This window comes from Cnephaeus nilssonii (assembly GCF_951640355.1).
Source record: "Cnephaeus nilssonii genome assembly, chromosome: X".
NCBI lineage: Eukaryota > Metazoa > Chordata > Mammalia > Chiroptera > Vespertilionidae > Cnephaeus > Cnephaeus nilssonii.
Window position 1 is genome coordinate 90,212,813 of NC_137071.1, and position 19,173 is coordinate 90,231,985.

Consider the following 19,173-nt stretch of genomic DNA (forward strand, 5'->3'; position numbering starts at 1 on the left):
CAGGCATTTGGGGAACTGTTGTAGCCCTTGGTGCTCCTCCTCCCCTCTGCTAGCTGGCCTCTGTAATTCCCATTGAAATGCACGAAGTCTTTGTCTCTTAATTGGCCTGCACAGTGGGGAGTTCAGGGGGTAGGGGAGGTGTTGCTCCCTTTCCCACCCCTATGGTGCAGGGCCCCACAAACTAGTTTGGTTAAGAGGGATTAACTAAAGGCTGTGCCAGAAAAGAGGAAGCAGATGGAAGGGCTGTTGAAACCATGAGCACAAGCTGAGCTGCCTTGGGTCCCATCAGCCTTTGTCGCTGCCCTCCTTCTCCATTCTGGCCCCCCAAGGATCAATGGGAGTGGAGGTTAGCAGGAAATGGCACTCCTGTCACGGACAGTGGTGCTCTCTAGTGGCCCCTTCCACTCCACAGTGGTGGTGGCAGAGGCAGCGGTGGCAAGGCCTTTCCAGTGGCCTGGTGGGCAGATGCTACTAGTGATTTTGTTTTTATTTTACTTTTAAATCTTTATTATTGAAAGTATTACATATGTCCCCCCCCCTTTTTCCCCATCAACCCCCTCCACTCACCCCCATACCCCGCCCCAGGCCCTCACCACTGGTGGGAGTGATTTTGGCCATGGGTGAAGGAGGTCCCCTTGGGGGACTTTGCAAGGAAGGGTCTGTGGCACTTGTGATCGAGACTGGAACTCTGCACTAGTGATAGTGAGATATAGCTGTTTTGGAATTTAGAGCACTTTTCCCAAGACTATGGTGTGTAATAAGGGTGGGGGCAGAGGTTGGGAAATGGTGGAATACCAGGCTAGCCCTCAGAAGTCCTCCCAGCTCCATCTTTGCCTCTCTTGTACTCTCAGACTCAACTCCCCTGATGGCCATTTGTCTATTGCATACTTCTCTGTCAGCGCTGAGGAAAATAGGGCCTTTTAGGAGAGGAGCTTGTCAGACCAAATGGTTTTCCAATTGGTGACAATTTTCAGGATGTGAGAAGTTCAGGAAGGTGTAAGGAGTTACAAGAGGGTGGGGACAAGGCCGGCTGGGCCAGGAGTTGGCCTCAGTTCCCATGTTCAGGGGCAGTGGGGAGTGTGTGTGTGTGTGTGTGTGTGTGTGTGTGTGTCCAGAGGCAGGCACAGAATCAGAGTTTCTAAGTGTAGAATTTCCTGTTTGTAAATCAACTCCACGTTCTATTTCAATTCAGCAGGATAACCACTATCTGACTGACAGGATTACCAAGTTCTAGGCTGGTCCTCAGCCTGGCAGACTCAGGACCTAGATGTCATCAGCCTTTTCAGACTCACACTAACCTAATTTACGTGAGACTTAGAGACTAGCCTGGGCCCAGATGAGTCATTTTACTAAGTACATAGGGAGAGTTATCTGGTAGGATAACTGAACTCAGACATTTTCAATGTTTGAAAATTGATTAATTACAATAAATTGTAATCAATTTGTAATTGATTAATTACATTTTTTTTGAGTGGGTGTCTTTTGGCACATGGTAAACATTACCCTTTCCTTTTTTTAAAAAATATTTTTATTGACTTCAGAGAGGAGAGGAGAGGGAGAGAGATAGAAACATCAATGATAAGAGAGAATTATTGATTGGCTACCTCCTTCACACCTCACACTGGGGATTGAGCCTGCAATCCAGGCATGTGCCCCAAACCCGAATCGTGACCTCTGGTTCATAGGTCAACACTCAACTACTGACCTACGCCAGCTGGGCAACATTACCCTTTTCTGTTGGTTCTTATTTCTGTGTCATCCTGTGTTCTGGTGGAGCACACTGTTTAGGTCTAGCACCATCACCTGTTAATATTCATCCTTGTCACCCCTGGCTGGTGTGGCTAAATGGTTGGGCATTCTCCTTGTGCACCAGAAGGTTGCCGGTTTGATTCCCAGCCAGGGCACATGTCCGGGTTGTAGGCTTGATACCCTGCAGAGGGTGTGCAGGAGACAACCAATTGATCACATCCATGTTTCTCTTTTCCTCTCCTCTCCTCTCCCTCTAAAGCATTCAATAAAAAATATTTTAAAAATATTCATCCTTGTCAGAGTTCAAGCTGCTAGAACAGAGGCCAGCAAACTTCTCTGTAAAAGGCTAGGTAGTAACTATTTTAGGCTTTGTGGGCTCCATGATCCCCATCACAATAACTGAACTCTGCTGTGCCAGCACAGAGACAGCCATCAACAATACAGAAATTAATGGGTGTGGCTATGTGCCCACAAACTTCATGGGCCCTGACATTTGAATTTCATATAACTAACTCTCCCATGTCACAAAATAATCTTTTGATTTTTTTAAAGCATTTAAAAATACAAAAACACTCTTAGACTGCAGGCCATGCAGAGACAGGTGGGCTGGATTTGGCCAGTGGGCTAATTACCCCTGAGCTAGAAGACAGTTTTACTGTGTATTACACCATAACCAGTGTTCTGCTGGTGGGATTTAGGTGTCTGCATTACACATGTACCAGTTAGAGCTCCTGGTGGGTGTGACTGTCCAGGGCATGTTGACTGAGATGGCCTCAACTCAGAGGCTGCATTTTCCTCACCTCCTCAGTGTAGGCCACCGACTTTCCACTATGTCAATTAATCCTTAACACAACCTTACTGAGTCCAGCCAGGATTTCATCTCTGCCTGACTCTAAAGCACATGTTCTTAGCCATTCACCCACTGGGCTTCCTACTGATCCCCTTGTGCCTATGGACACTAAGGAACTGGAGTTGATTTACTCCTCAACCTCAAGGAACCTCCATTTTGCTTCTTTCCCCTCATTAATCATTGAGGTGTTACATGAAGTTGTGAGGAATAAAAAATAAGGGCAAAATACCTAGAATATACCATGCATGTAGTTTGTGTTCAATAACTAGCTATTTCTGCTGGTAGTGACACAGAATAAGTAAACACTGCCCTGAAAATCGAAACAGCCACTTACTCCTTACGTTTTATTTTTCAAGCCCCAGGATTCAGGGCAATGGATGGAAGTCACAGGCTCCATTTCAAGGAGACCCTTACCCGCCACCATGGCTCAGAGAGTGATTGATGGAAGACACTGGTGTGTGTGTGTGTGTGTGTGTGTGTGTGTGTGGAGGGTGTCTTTGGAGGGGTGGGCCCGGCGGTGTGGGGCACAGGAAGTCTGCGAAGGGACACTGGGTGGACGTGGTAGTAGCTGCCCTTTAAGGACGATGTGGCCAAACGCAGCCCATGTCGAATAATGGTAGGGACAGGCTCGACGCCCTACTCTGCCATTCAGGACAGCAGCGGTGCTTTCTCTTTGTCCTCGAAAGCTGGCTGCAGCTGGAGCCCTTCTTGAGGGCGTTCACGTCAAAGGCTGGAATGGGCATTTGGCTCTTCAGGGCAGTGCCAGAGTCTGATTTTGCCCGGTCCAGGACAAGGACTTCGTTTGCGGGGGTTCATGGGAAAGGACTGCAGCGCGTTTGTCTATTAGTGAGCACGTTTACAGAGCGACTCTGCAGATATGAACTTGCGCTTTCGGCGCATTCATCAAAGTCTCCGGAGAGCTAACCCTTTGCCTACCCCCTAGTCCCAGGGGCCCGCGGCGCTCCAGTTTAGTCCACTCCCACCCCTTCCCTCTGGCCTGCCCGGGCGCCCTGACCTCGGGCTAGTTTCCTCCAGACGTATCGCTGTTTGCCAACCGCCGCCAGACACGAAAACAGCCCTTTTTGTTAATCTCTGGACGGGGTTCCACTACAGTTTCCTGCAGGCATCAGCGAGTGGGCGGGCAGCCAGCGCCTCTGAAAAACTAAGGTCGGCCACAACGACTGAGGCAAAAGCGCGGGTGCCATCCTGGAGCAGCAGCCGGAGGGGCCTCTAGGGAAGAGCCTTTTACCCTGAGGACACCAAGGTCAGAAGGGGTAGAGCTCTGTCCAAGGGTCACCAGTCTAGCAGACCGCACCGGGCAAGTGCGCCGCCCTAGGTCCCGCTAGGGCCCGGAGTCTGGCGGCGCACTGCGTGTAATTCACCTCACACTCGACTCCCGCGCCTCTGGCTCCTTCACTACTGTTGACTCACTGCTCAGGGCCCGCAGGGTCCACCTTGGAGACTTCCATCTCCAGGACCCGGGTGGGAAGGGCCTGCAGGCAGCTCGCTGATGCTGGCCCCTCACCCAACCCAGACAACCTCACCGGCGGGGTGTCCTCTGGATCCGCCCCTGGCGCACCAGCCCCGCCCCCGAAACTGCAGGCTCCCCCAGCCGCTCGCGCCTCAGTCGCAAACCCTACCCCGCCCCCCGTCACCCAAGCAGGGCGCGCACCTGGCGTCAGCGCTCGTGCGCGCCCCTTTCGGCACTCCCGGAGCGCGCTGCACGCTCCGGCTCTGGGCGGGTCCTGCGGTGGTGGCAAGGCTCCTCCTCCCGCTGCTCCGCCCCTTTCCCCACTCCATCTGGACCTACTCCTCGGGTGCTCTCGCGCAAACTGTTCTCCTCTGGGTCCCCTCTGTCCGCTCCCAGCAATGGTGGCCTGGCGCTCGGCGTTCCTCATCTGCCTCGCTTTCTCCTTGGACACTCTGGTCCAGAGAGGTAAGGCGAGCGGGGTGCACGCGGGGACCACCCCCCTGGGGCCCGTGGGGCGGGGGCTCGACGCCCTTGAGGCCCAGTGGTGCGCATGAGCGGCCCGGTGCCCGCCCCTAGGGCCTGCGCCGGACACAGTTGGCGGGCGGTGGGGCGGGGGTGCGAGCCCCATGCCCACTGGGGGCTGACCCTGCTGCGATCCACGTGGCCGGAAAGGAGGCAGCGGGACCCCTTCTGGTGCTGGGCTGGAAACAGCAGGATAGTACTCCTTAAAATCCTGAACAAGGTGTCACCACCGGTGACAACAGCTGTCCCCAGGAGATTACCTTTGGGAAACCTTGAAGAGAGCACCCATTCCCTCCAGCGGGGCTTCCCGAAATGTGTTTCTAGGCCACCTGCGACAGAAACACCTGGCGAGCTTCTTGGGCGCATTCCTACCCCACTTTTCAGGATCTCTGCAGAGACTGGGACGTGTAGGTCTAACCAGCTCCCCAGGTGCCTCTGGTGACCTCCCCAGTTTTTGAACCATTAATGATATTTTGCCAAAGATGGGGAGAGAGAAATTCTGCCTAATCAAGGCAGTAAGTTTCTTAGATCCTGGCTATTCAAAGTGTGGTCCAGGGCCCGCGCTCCATCACCTGGGACTTGTTAGGAATGCAGTATCTGGAGACCCCTGCCTCTGATCTATGAGTCAGATTCTTTATTTTATCTGGGTCCCCGCGTAATTTGCACTCAAGTTTGAGAAGCATTTTAGAATAAGTTGTCTGTGGTTAAAAATAGGGTCTCACACTTGTACTGGCAGAATCTTCTCACAATTATTTATATCCCATCCCCACATCAAAAAAGGGGTTTTAAAAAAACACTGCAGTTGAGTACAGAATTGTGCTCTGAGCTTCCTGACAACCAAGGCAAATTCAACTAATGAAAAACAAATGAGCTGAGCAAAAATAAGTTTGTCCTAGTACTGACTTCTTGTGGGATTTATGTTACATACTAGAGGCCCGATGCACAAAATTTGTGCCAGGGGCTTGGCCCCCGGAGCCACCACAGCTGCCTCTGCCTCGGCCCTTGCAGCTCCCACTTCGTCCAAAAGGTTATCCTGTCTGGAAGGAACTCCCGTCTAATTAGCATATTATGCTTTTATTATATAGGATAAGGAGCACTGGAAAGCACTAGACAGTGCTAGACAAAATAATTTTGCAAAAGATGCAGAAATGTTTCTCATCTGGGCAATTCTCCTGGAGTTGGTACAACGTGGGACAAAGGTGCCAGATTCTGTTCTAGACACTGGTAGTGAGGTGAACAGAACTGGACTGTCCTCATGGAGCTGATACTCTGGTGGGGGGTGAAAACAAATACAAACATGACAGTCTATATCAGGGGTCCTCAAACTTTTTAAACAGGGGGCCAGTTCACTGTCCCTCAGACCATTGGAGGGCCGGACTATAGTTTAAAAAAAAAACTATGAACAAATTCCTGTGCACACTGCACATATCTTATTTTGAAGTAAAAAAACAAAATGGCAAAAACACCCGCATGTGGCCCGCGGGCGGTAGTTTGAGGACGCCTGGTCTATATGGCATATTGTTAGTGCCTTGAAGAAAAACAAAGTTACAGGGTTGTGGAGTTTTCTATTTCTTTTTGAGGTTAAAAATTTAATTTTGTGTATAATGCATTTGTGGGAAAAAGTATAATCATTTAATTGACTTACATCTAATGATGTGGAAAATTTGAGTGTGGACGCACAAAAAAGTTAGGAAAATGATACTCTTTAAAGGCTCTCTTCTGAAAGTTTTCAACAGACTATGTACATTGAGAAGGTGAGGAATGTAAATGATCAAGTCTCAGTTTTTCACCATCACGTGTTACACTAGGTGATTTAGGAGGTGGTGGAGGAAACTGCAAACTGGTAAAACCATTAAGAAAATTTTTTGTGGCCCAGCCAGCATGGCTCAGTGGTTGAGCATCAATCCATGAATCAGGAGGGAATTCGATTCCCAGTCAGGGCACATGCCCAGGTTGTGGACTCGATCCCCAATAAGGGATGTGCAGGAGGCAGACGATCAATGATTCTCATCATTGATGTTTCTATCTCTCTCCCTCTCCCTTCCTCTCTGAAATTAATAAAATTTTTAAAAAATTTTTAAATGAGCAAATATTTTTTGGTTTAATTCTCACTTGAGGATATATTTTTAAATAATTCTTTATTGTTGAAAGTATTACAACAATACTTTCAACAATAAAGTATGTCCCCCTCTCCCCCCCATTGACCCCCTCCAGCCCGCCCCTACCCCAGGCCTTCAGCACCCTATTGTCTGTGTCCATGGGATATATATATATATATATATATATATATATATATGGTCTTTGGTTGATTACCTCCCACCCACTCCCCCTCCCCCTTGTTCCCTCTGAGATTCTGCACTATGTTCCATGCTTCGAGTCTCTGGATCTACTCCGTTCAGCAGTCGAGGATATTTTTTCCATGTTTTTTTCAGAGAGAGTGGAAAGGAGGGAGGGAGGGGGAGAGAGAGGAGAGAGAGAGAGAGAGAAAGAAACATCGATGTGATGTTAGAGACACATCAGTTGGTTACCTCCTGCATGCTCCCTGACTGGGGCTGGGGATCGAACTTGCAACCCAGGTACGTATCCTTGACCAGTAATGAACCCGAGACACTTCAGTGCATGGGCCGACACTCTACTGGGCCACGCCAGCCAGGGCCGGTGAAACCATTTTACAGATAAGTAAATGGAGGTGAATAACTTCCCTCATGTGGCAAAGCTAAGATTTCATCCAGGCTTGTCTGATTCCTGATTCCACAGTCCTTGCTTTCAAGCACTATATACACTGAGTGGCCAGATTATTATGATCTCTGAATGCATAATAATCTGGCCTCTCTCTCTCTCTCTCTCTCTCTCTCTCTCTCTCTCTCTCTATATATATATATATATATATATAGATATAGATATAGATATAGATATAGATATAGATATAGATATAGATATAGATATAGATATATAGATATATCCCATGTCCCCTCCCCCTGGCCAGACTGCCAGACCCCACCCATGCATGAATTTGTGCATGGGTGGGGTCTGGCCAGTCTGGCCAGGGGGAGGGGACATGGGCGGTTGGCCAGCCTGCCTGCTGGTCGAACTCCTGGTCGAGGGGACAATTTGAATATTAGCCTTTTATTATATAGGATATACACTGAGTGGCCAGGTTATTATGCGTTCAGAGATCATAATAATCTGGCCACTCAGTGTATATGCCCTTACTCCTGGAGGCTGCCCTCCTTCTACAACTTACTGGCCAAGTGGCCTTGGTAAAGTACTCTGAACCTTGGCCAGTTTGCTTATCTGGATAGTGCCTAACAACTCAAAGATTTGTGGAGGGGACCAGGCATGTGTCACTCAGATCTGCAGCACTGTCACCAGCTGCCATCTCCAGGGTGCTTGCTGTGTGCTAGGCACTTCACGTTTATTGTTTTTAATTGCCCCAACAATTTTGCTGGTCCTTCCAATTGAGGGACACCTGGTCAAATAGCTTAAAAGAGAGAGAGCCAGGATACCATAAAGCTGCTACCCAGTGAGCTTTTAAAATTTTATTTATTTTTAAAATATATTTTAATTGATTTTTAGAGAGAGAGGAATGAGTGGAGAGACACAGAGAGAGAGAGAGACAAAGAGAGACAAAGAGAGACACAGAGAGAGATTGATTGGCTGCCTCCTGCACACCCCTTATCAGGGATTGAGCTGGTAATCTGGGCATGTGCCCTGACCGAGAATCGAACCTGCAACCTTTTTGTGCAAGGACCATGCCCAACCAACTGAGCCACACTGGCCAAGGCCCTTTTTATTTTAAGTAAGAAAGCTGAACCAGAAGAAGCTTTTTTTTTTTTTTTCAGAAGAAGCTTTTGCTTCAAGGTAGGGACCCAGGTTTCTGGATCTTTTGTGCAAAATACAGTGATAATTATGGGTTTTGCATTGTTGTTTTTTTTCGAGGTATGTGGGCAGTTACAGTTTTAGAGTGGCTGTGTCTCCTGGAGACCCAGAGTGGTAGATTGGGTGGGCCTGCCCAAGAGCCACTTTATTCTGGTCCTCATCTTCAGCAGTGAGGTATGACTGAGAAAGCCTGGTTGGCCTCAGAAAGCGCACACAATCTTGAAGCATGGTTTTTAAAAAATATATATTTTATTGACTTTTTACAGAGAGGAAGGGCGAGGGATAGAGAGCTAGAAACATCGATGAGAGAGAAACATCGATCAGCTGCCTCCTGCACGCCCCCCACTGGGGATGTGCCCACAACCAAGGTACAGGCCCTTGACCGGAATCGAACCTGGGACCTTTCAGTCTGCAGGCCGACGCTCTGTCCACTGAGCCAAACTGGCTAGGGCTTGAAGCATGATTTGTGAAATCCCTCCAGATGCTGGCAAGTTGAGACAGACTTTAGGATCCAAGGAGTTTAAAACAGTGGTTAAGAAATCATCCCTGTTCTAATTACAGATGGGTTTTTAGTGCACTGTGTATTTTACTAGTTCAGAGAGCTCTGAGGACAGGTCTGTAGCCTGTGTGCACCTACAGAAATGGGAAGCTGTTCTTTTGAGCAGTGGGGAGAAGCAGCTCAGTGGTACAGGTGGGTAGTAATCATAAGGAGGGCTCCGTTTCCCCAATGTCTTCCACACTCCAGGCCCTCAGTGCCTCACACACATCTCCTCATCATAACTGCCCAGAAAGGTTGGCATGGTGACTCCTCTTGTCTCCTGAGGTCTATAAGGAACGTTTGCTTATAGCCTTGAAAGTAACTGAGTGGTAACCCATATCTCAGATGAAAAATATGTGGTCCAGTGAGGTTTAGGACTTGAATGCAGATTTATCCTGAATAACCAAAGCAGTGGGCGTGAATGTAGACACTTCCAGGATTGAGGTAGGTCATAGAAATGTGAGAAATGGCTGAGAATAAGTGTGGTGAGAGAGCCTGCTCCTTTAAAGAGAGGTAGCCCAGCTGACAGGGAGAGTGCAGGCTTTGGAGCAATCCTGTCCAGTGCTACTACACCCTGGGGCAAGTCACTTAACTGCTCGGTACTTTGGTTTTCTCATCTGAAAAATGGGGATAACCACACCATCTATCTCATGGGATTGCTATTAGTATTACATGAGTGCAGTGCTTAGCAGAGCACCTGGCTCCAAGTGAACTTTATGTTAGTAATTATTTTCATTGCCTAACACCTTCCAAGCCACATTTGAAAAATACACAATGCCAACCTTGAAGTAATTATGCTAAGTGAAAGAAACCAGACACAAAACCCCACATATTGTATGATCCCACTTATATAAAACTAGAGGCCCAGTGCATAAAATTTGTGCATGGGTGCGGTCCCTAGGCCTGGCCGGTGATCGAAGTGTGAGCGTCTGGCATGGAATGGCAGGTCCCAGCTGACCTCTGGACCCTGGGCAGCACCTGGGCCACTGGGACCCTGTGTGCCCACCTCCGCCTGAGTCACAGCACCTGAGTCCCCACACAGAGATGTGGTGAGTGCGGCCAGACGCCACAGGCCAGGGCACAACGTGGGCCTCTGGGCTGCCCAGCAGCACTGCACAGAAGCCAGGCAGGCAGTGCTCTCTCCTGGCTGGCCTAGCAGACTGGCTCCTGCGCGAACCCACGGGGAGACTGACCGGCCCCGCGGTCCCAGCAGCTGTGGCCTGGCTCACGCAGAAGAGGCTGCGCGGGTGCAAGGTGGTCTCCTCACGGGCGCCTGGCACCTGAGTGATGGGGCTTCCCCGGCATACAAGCCCTGGCATCTGGGGGGGGCGGGGCGGGTAGCAGGAGGAGTGAGAGTGAGCAGCGGACACCCTGCATTCTCACCGCACCTCTGTCCCATCACCCCCGCCCCCACATAGCCGGTGAGAGGTCGCAGCGCATTGCCAATGCCTGCCATGCTCTGTGCCACTCCCTGGTGGTCAGTGCACGTCATAGCCAGTGGTCGAACTCCTGGTCTCCCAGTCGAATGACTACCTGAGGGGACAATTTGCATATTAGGCTCTTATTATATAGGACTAGAAGCCCGGTGCACGAAATTCGTGCACGGCGGGGGGTTGTCCCTCAGCCCAGCCTGTACCCTCTCCAATCTGGGACTCCTGGAGGGATGTCCGACTGCCCGTTTAGGCCCGATCCTGGTGGGATCGGGCCTAAACGGGCAGTCGGACATCCCTCTCACAATCCAGGACTGCTGGCTCCCAACTGCTTGCCTGCCTGCCTTCCTGATTGCCCCTAACCGCTTCTGCTGCTAGCCTGGTTGATGCTTAACTGCTCCCCTGCCTGCCTGTTTGCCCCCAACTTCCCTCCTCTGCCAGCCTGGTCACCCCTAACTGCCCTCTCCTGCAGGGTTGATCACCTCCAACTGCCCTCCTCTGCCGGCCTGGTCACCCCTAACTACCCTCTCCTGCAGGGTTGATCACCTCCAACTGCCCTCCCTTGCAAGCCTGGTCCCTCTCAACTGCCCTCCCTTGCAGGCCGGGTGCCTCCCATCTGCCCTCCCCTGCTGGCCATCTTGTAGTGGCCATCTTGTGTCCACATGGGGGCAGGATCTTTGACCACATGGGGGCAGCTATATTGTGTGTTGCAGTGATGATCAATCTGTATATTACTCTTTTATTAGATAAGATAGAGGCCTGGTGCACGGGTGGGGGCCAGCTGGTTTGCTCTGAAGGGTGTCCCGGATCAGGGTGGGGTTCCCTTGGGGCGTGGGGCGGCCTGAGCGAGGGGCCTGTGGTGGTTTGCAGGCTGGCCACGCCCCCTGGCAACCCAAGCGGAGGCACTGGTATCTGGAATTTATTTTCCTACTACAATTGAAACTTTGTAGCCTGGAGCGGAGCCAAGCCTCCTGCTGATCCCTCCGGGCAGCAGCCATTTCTGTGGCAGTTAATTCACCTTCTACAATTGAAACTTTGTAGCCTTAAGCGGGTGGGCCTGGCCAGGGTGTGCGGAAAGCTTTGCTTCCCCTGTTGCCGCCGGCAACCCTGGCCTGCTCTCTCAAGCTCCATTCTGCCGCCATTTGTTTGAATTTGTTTACCTTCTATAATTGAAACTTTGTAGCTTGAGTGGAGGCTTAGGCCTGCAACGGCTATGGAAAGCTTGGCTTGCTCTGTTACCTGGGAAACCTTGCTCTCTGTGGCTGTAGCCATCTTGGTTTGGGTTAATTTGCATACTCGCCCTGATTGGCTGGGGGCTTGGCTTGGCTGGTGGGCGTGGCTTATGTAGCGGAGTGATGGTTAATTTGCATATTACCATTTTATTAGAGAGGATGTCCAGAGTTGGCAAATCCATAGTGATAGAAAGTAGATCACTGGTTGGCAGGTACGGAGGGAAATGGGGAGTAACTGTTAACAGGTACAGGGTTTCCTGATGGAGTGATGGAAATATTCTGGAACTGGAAAGAGGTGATGGTTGCACAACCTCGTGAATGTACTAAGAACCACTGAATTATACACTTTGAAAGTGTGAGTTGTATGGAATGTGAATTACATTTCCATTAAAACATTAATTAATCCATTAGAACAAATGAAGGAGGTAGAGCATGTGACCCCTGAGTTTGAATTGGTCTTCAAGAGCCCTTGGATTTGGTTGGGCAGGGGAGAAAGCAGAGCAGAGTGGGCCCCAAGGGCCGGTTACATTGAGATGCCAGGCTAGAATTGAGGCAGAAACTCTCTGGGATGACTTGAGCTGTTGGGTACGAGCCATATGGGCCATAGGGTTGGAGAGAAATGCTTAACCCACTTGTCTGAGTTCTGGAATTGCCCCTGGAAAGGAACATCCTGGGCAGAGGAGGAGAACCTTCCCTTTTCTGGGTGGCTCAGCGTTACCATTATGCACCCCAGATAGTCATTGTATTAGACTGAAACGGTCTGGGGACTGTTTGCCTTGAAGTCTCATTTGTTTTGGTTTTTGGCTTCTTCCTCACTGTCACAGGTCACACCCCTATCCCCTCATCATTTTTTTAAAAATTTCTTTGTTGATTAAGGTCTTACATATGTGTCCTTATTCCCCCATTACCCCCCTACCCCCCTACTCATGCCCTCAACCCCTGTTATCTGTGTCTGTTGGTTAGGCCAGTGGTCAGCAAACTGCAGCTCGCAAGCCACATGCGGCTCTTTGGCCCCTTGAGTGTGGCTCTTCCACAAAATACCACGTGCGGGCGCGCACATACAGTGTGATTGAAACTTCATGGCCCATGTGCAGAAGTCGGTTTTTGGCTCTCAAAAGAAATTTCAATCATTGTACTGTTGATATTTGGCTCTGTTGACTAATGAGTTTGCCGACCACTGGGTTAGACTTATATGCATGCATACAAGTCCTTTGGTTGATCTCTCCCTCTTACCCCCACCCTCCCCTACCTTCCCTCTGAGGTTTGGCGGTCTGCAAGATGCTTCTCTGTCTCTGGATCTGTTTTTGTTCATCAGTTTATGTTGTTCATTATATTCCACAAATGAGTGAGATCATGTGATATTAATCTTTCTCTGACTGGCTTATTTCACTTAGCATAATGCTCTCCAGTTCCATCCATGCTGTTGCAAATGGTAAGAACTCCTTTTTTACCTCAGCGTAGTATTCCATTGTGTAGATATACCACAGTTTTTAATCCACTCATCTGCTGATGGGCACTTAGGCTGTTTCCAAATCTTAGCTATGGTGAATTGTGCTGCTATGAACATAGGGGTTCATATATCCTTTCTAATTGGTGTTTCTAGTTTCTTGGGATATATTTCCTCGCCAGCACTTGTCATTTGTTGATTTGTTGATGATAGCCATTCTGACAGGTGTGAGATGTACCGCATTGTCCTTTTGATTTACATCTCTCAGATGATTAGTGACTTTGAGCATGTTTTCATATGCCTCTTGGCCTTCCTTCTGTCTTCTTTCGAAAAGTATCTATTTAGATCCATTGCCCATTTTTTTGGTTGGGTTGTTTATCTTCTTTTTGTTAAGTTGTATGAGTTCCATGTACATATTGGAGATTAAACCCTTATTGGTGGTAACACTGGCAAATATGTTCTCCCATGCAGTGGGCTTCCTTGTTGTTTTGTTGATGGTTTCTTTTGCTGTGCAAAAGCTTTTTATTTTTTATGTAGTCCCATTTGTTTATTTTCTCTTTAGTTTCCATTGCCCTAGGAGCTGTATCGGTAAAGATATTGCTATGACATATGTCTGCTATTTTGCTGCCTATGGAATCTTCTAAGATTCTTATGATTTCCCATCTTACAAATTATTAAGTACTTGATCCATTTTGAGTTTATTTTTATGTATGGTGTAAGTTGGTGTTCTAGTTTCATTTTTTTTTACATGTACCTGTCCAATGTTCCCAACACCATTTATTGAAGAGACTGTCTTGACTCCATTGTATGTTCATACCTCCTTTGTCAAATATTAATTGAGCATAGTGGCTTGGGTCGATTTCTGGGTTCTCTATTCTATTCCATTGATGTATATGTCTGTTCTTGTACCAGTACCAGGCTGTTTTGAGAACAGTGGCTTTATAATACAGCTTGAAATCTGGTATTGAGATCCAACCTACTTTGTTCTTCTTTCTCAGGATTGTTGCAGCTATTCGGGGTCTTTTTTTATTCCAGATGAATTTTTACAGAGTTCATTCTAGGTCTGTGAAATATGCCGTTGGTATTTTAATGGGAAGTGCATTGAATCTATAGATTGCTTTGGGTGTATAGACATTTTGATGATGTTGATTCTACCAATCCATGAACACGGTATGTTCTTCCATCTGTTTATGTCTTCCTCTATCTCTTTTTTCAGTGTCCTGTAGTTTTTTGCGTATAGGTCTTTTACCTCCGTAGTTAAGTTTATTCCTAGGCATCTTAATTTTTTTGGTGCAATGGTAAATAGGATTGCTTTTTTAGTCTCTCTTTCTGTAAGTTCATTATTGGTGTATAGAAATGCCATAGATTTCTTGGCATTAATTTTGTATCCTGCTACATTGCTGAATTCATTTATTAAGTCTAATAATTTTTTGATGGAGTCTTTAGGGTTTTCTTTGTACAGTATCATGTCATCTGCGAATAAGGACAGTTTTACTTCTTCTTTCCCAATTTGGATGCCTTTTATTTCTTCTTCTTGTCTGATCACAATGGCTAGTACTTCCAGTACTATGTCGAACAGGAGTGGTGAGAGTGGGCATCCCTGTCTTGTTCCTGTTCTTAGGGGAAATGGTTTTAGTTTTTGCCCATTGAGTATGATGTTGGCTGTGGGTTTGTCATATATGGCATTTATTATGTTGAGGTATGATCCTTCTATTCCAACCATGCTGAGAGTTTTTATCAAGAAAGAGTGTTGGATTTTGTCAAATGCTTTTTCTGCATCAATTGATATGACTGTGATTTTTATCTCTGAATTTGTTTATGTGATGTATCACGTTTATTGATTTGCGGATATTGTACCATCCTTGCATCCCAGGGATAAATCCTACTTGGTCATGGTGTACGATCTTTCTGATGTACTGCTGTATCTGATTTGCTTGAATTTTGTTGAGGATTTTGGCATCTATGTTCATGAGGGATATTGGCCTACAATTCTCTTTCATTGTGTTGTCTTTATCTGGTTTTGGTATTAGGGTGATGTTGGCTTCATAGAATGAGCTTGGAAGTGTTCCTTCCTCTTGAATTTTTTGGAATAGTCTGAGGAGGATAGGTTTTAGTTCTTCCTTGACTGTTTGGTAAGACTCCCCTGTGAAGCCATCTGGGCCTGGGCTTTTGTTTGCTGGAAGCTTTTTGATGACTGCTTAAATTTCTTCCATAGTTATCAGCCTATTGAGCTGTTTAGATTCTTCTTGATTGAGTTTTGGAAGGTTGTATTTTTCTAGGAATACGTCCATTTTCTCCAGGTTTTCTAGTTTGTTGGAATAGAGTTGTTCATAGTATTTTTTTTAAACAATCCTTTGTATTTCTGTGGGGTCTGTTGTTATTTCTCCTCTTCATTTCTGATTTTGTTTATTTGGATCCTCTCTCTGTGCTTCTTGGTGAGCCTTGCTAGAGGTTCATCAATCTTGTTTATCCTTTCAAAGAACCAGCTCTTGGTTTCATTGATGTTTTTTTTTTTTTTGTCTCTATGTCATTTATTTCTGCTCTGATCTTTATTATCTCCTTCCTTCTACTCACTCTGGGCTTTGCTTGTTGCTCTCTTTCTAATTCTTCGAGTTGTAGAGTTAGATGATTTATTACCATTTTTTCTTGTTTTTTGAGGTAGGCCTGTAGAGCTATAAACTTCCCTCTCAGGACTGCTTTCATTGTGTCCCATAGATTTTGGATGGTTGTGTTTTTATTATCATTAGTTTCCAGGATGTTTATAATTTCTTCTTTGATCTCTTTGATAACCCAATCACTGTTTAATAGCATGCTATTCAGCTTCCAAGTGTTTGAATTTTCTGGGCTGTTTTCATTGTAGTTTATTTCTAATATTATGCCATTGTGGTCTGAGAAAATGCTTGATATGATTTCAATCTTCTTGAATTTGGAGAGACTTTGCTTGCAACCCAATATATTGTCTATTTTTGAAAATGTGCCATGTGCACTTGAGAAGAATGTATATTCCATGGCTTTGGGGTGAAATGTTCTGAAGATGTCAATTAAGTCCATCTGATCTAGTGAGTCATTTAGGATTGCTGTTTCTTTGCTGATTTTTTGTCTAGAGGATTTATCCAGTGATGTCAGTGGTGTATTAAAGTCCCCTACTATGATTGTATTGTTGTCGATCTCTCCTTTGATATCTTCCTGGAATTTTTTTTCCCCATATTTGGGTGCCCCTGCATTGGGTGCATATATGTTTATCAGGGTTATATCCTCTTGTTGTATCAATCCTTTTAGTATTATGAAATGGCCTTTCGTACCTCTTGTTATGGCCTTCACTTTGAGGTCTATTTTGTCAGATATAAGTATAGGTACCCCAGCTTTTTTTTCATTTCCATTTGCCTGAAAGATATATTTCCATCCCTTCCCTTTCAGTCTGTGTGAGTCCCTTGTTCTGAGATGGGTCTCTTGTAGGCAGCACATATATGGGTCATTTTTTTTTATCCATTCACTCACTCGATGTCTTTTGATTGGAGCATTTAGTCTGTTTACATTTAAAGTTATTACTGAAAGGTAATTGTTTGTGGCCATTTTTATTTTTTGTGCCTGCGTTCTTTCTTACCTTTTTATTTCTTTTTACACCAGTCCCTTTAGCATTTCTTGCATTGCTGGCTTGGTAGTGATAAATCCCCTTAGCCTTTTTTTTTGTCAGTGAAGCTCCTTATTTCCCCTTCAATTTTGAATGATATGCTTGCTGGATAGAGTATTCTTGTATTCAGTCCCTTGCTTTGCATCACTTTGTAAATTTTCTTCCATTCTTTTCTGGCCTGATGTGTTTCTGTTTGGAAATCATTTGATAATCTAATGGGAGCTCCCTTGTATGTAACTTTCTGTCTCTCTCTTGTAGCCTTTAAGATTCTGTCTTTTTCCTGAATATTTGCCATCATAATTATGATGTGTCTTGGTGTGGTTATTTTCGGGTTCATCTTGTTTGGGACTCTCTGTGCTTGTGTGACTTTTTTCTTCCCCACATCAGGGAAGTTTTCTGACATTATTTCTTCAAATAGGTTTTCTAACCCTTGTTCCTCTTCCTGTTGTTCTGGCACCCCTATTATTCGTGTGTTGCTTCGTTTCATGTTGTCCCATAGCTCCCTTGGGCTCTCCTCCTGTCTTTTATTTTTTTCTCCAATTGCAGTTCAGTTTGGGTGTGTTTTGCTTCCCTGTCTTCTAATTCGCTAATTCGGTCCTCCGCTTCTCCTAGTCTACTGTTGAAACTTTCCGTGGTGTTTTTTATTGCAGCTATATTACTCTTCATTTCTTCTTGATTCTTACATAAGTTATTGATTTTTTCATCCAATTCTTCCTGGTTCTTTCATAAATTTTGATTTTTCCCCCCATTCAGTTTATGACCTGTATGACTCTTTTTCTGACATATATCTTGCCTCTGTTTCACTTAGCTGCTTTTCTGGTGATTCCTCCTTTTCTTTTCTTTGGGGGTTTCTTTATCTACCCATTTTTGGTCTCACTGACTGATCTAGATGTCAAGTCGTGCAGGGGCTGCTCCTTGGATGGCAGTGGCTCCTCGGGCTGTGGTTGCTCCTCAGGCTGTCGCTGAAGTGGCTGCTCCTCAGTTGGCAGCTACTCCTCTGGTGGGTGCTGTTCGCAGCAGTGGTGTCTCCTCTGGCTGGTGGGGGAGGCTGCTTGCAGATATGCTGTTCCTTGACGGGGGTGGGCTACTCACGTGGCTGCTGCTCCTCAGACAGGAGCGGACTGCTCACGGGGATGCTGCTCCTTGGATTGGGGCTGGCTGCACACTGCTGCTGTTCCTCAGATGGGGCGGGCTGCTCGTGAGGCTGCTGCTTCTTGGACAGGGGCCGTTTGCTTGTAGGGATTCTGCTCCTAGTACAGGTGCGGGCTCCTCGTGCAGCTGCTGCTCCTTGGACAGGGGACGGGCTGCTTGTGTGGCTGCTGCTGCTCAGGCAGGAATGAGCTGCATGTGCGGCTACTGCTCCTCAGATGGGGGTGGGCCACTCACCCAGCTGCTGCTCGTTGGACAGGTGCAGGCTGCATGTGGCTGCTACTCTTCGGACCAGTGCAGGGAGCGCAGGACTATTGCTCCTCAGGCGTGGGCGGTTTGCTCGTGTGGCTGCTGCTCCTTGGTCCAGGGTGGGCTGCTTTGGTGGCTGCTGCTCCTCAAATGGGGGCAGACTGCTTGTGGCACTGCTATTCCTCGTACGGGGGCAGGCTGCTCCCACAGCTGCTGCTCCTCAGATGGGGGCAGGCTGCTCGTGCAGCTGCTGCTCCTCGGACGGGGGCAGGTTGCTTGCACATCTGCTGCTCCTTGGACTGGTGCAGGGTGCGAGCTGCATGCAGCTGCTGCTCCTCGGATGGGGGTGGGCTGCGCGGTGCTACCGTTCCTCAATCATTGGTGGGCTGCTCTTGCAGCTGCTCCTTCTCAGATGGGGCGGGCTGCTCACATTGTTGCTGCTCCTCGGACGAGGGAGTGGGCCACTTATACAGCGGCTGCTCCTTGGACAGAGGCAGGCCACGTGAGGCTGCTGCTCTTAGGCCTGGGCGGGCTTCTTACGGAGCTGCTGCTCTGGACAAGAGCGGGCTGCTCACGTGTCTGCTGCTCACGTGGTTGCAGTGCCCTGGACTAAAGTGTTGGGCCGATCAGAGGGGAGCGTGCTTCAGAACTCACAGGAGCCTGCGCACAGGGTGGCTGGATACTCGTTGACCGTGGGACTACAGCCGAGGTAGCAGGTCCCTGGCAGGGGTGGCTGTAGAGTCCCAGCCACCAGGGTTCTCTGAGGGCACCCTGGGTGGAGGTGAGGCTGGGCTCCCAGTTACAGCAGCTCTCCCCTTCAAAAAGGCTAGGCCTCTGAGGACAAGCTGGCCTCCCAGTTCTATTTGCAATGGTAGCAGAGGCTGCCTATTTAGGCGAGCCCAGTTAGCCTGCCCCCGAAGTCCTGTGGGATCTAAATGTCACACACACACACACACACACACACACACACACCCCACATGACCACACACTCCTCTTTTGCTCCCTCCATCACTCACACTCTCACCC

General features: G+C 47.7%; 1 protein-coding gene across 1 annotated transcript in view; it reads left to right on the forward strand.

Annotated features, from left to right (window-relative positions):
• The first annotated feature begins 4,394 nt into the window (after positions 1-4,394).
• The window catches only part of CD99L2 (CD99 molecule like 2), a 100,171-nt gene continuing 85,392 nt past the window's right edge, over positions 4,395-19,173 (forward strand). The window contains exon 1 of the mRNA XM_079764271.1: positions 4,395-4,535. Coding sequence (XP_079620397.1) covers positions 4,469-4,535 — 67 coding nt within the window. The 5' untranslated portion in view covers positions 4,395-4,468. The remainder of the gene's footprint in view (positions 4,536-19,173) is intronic.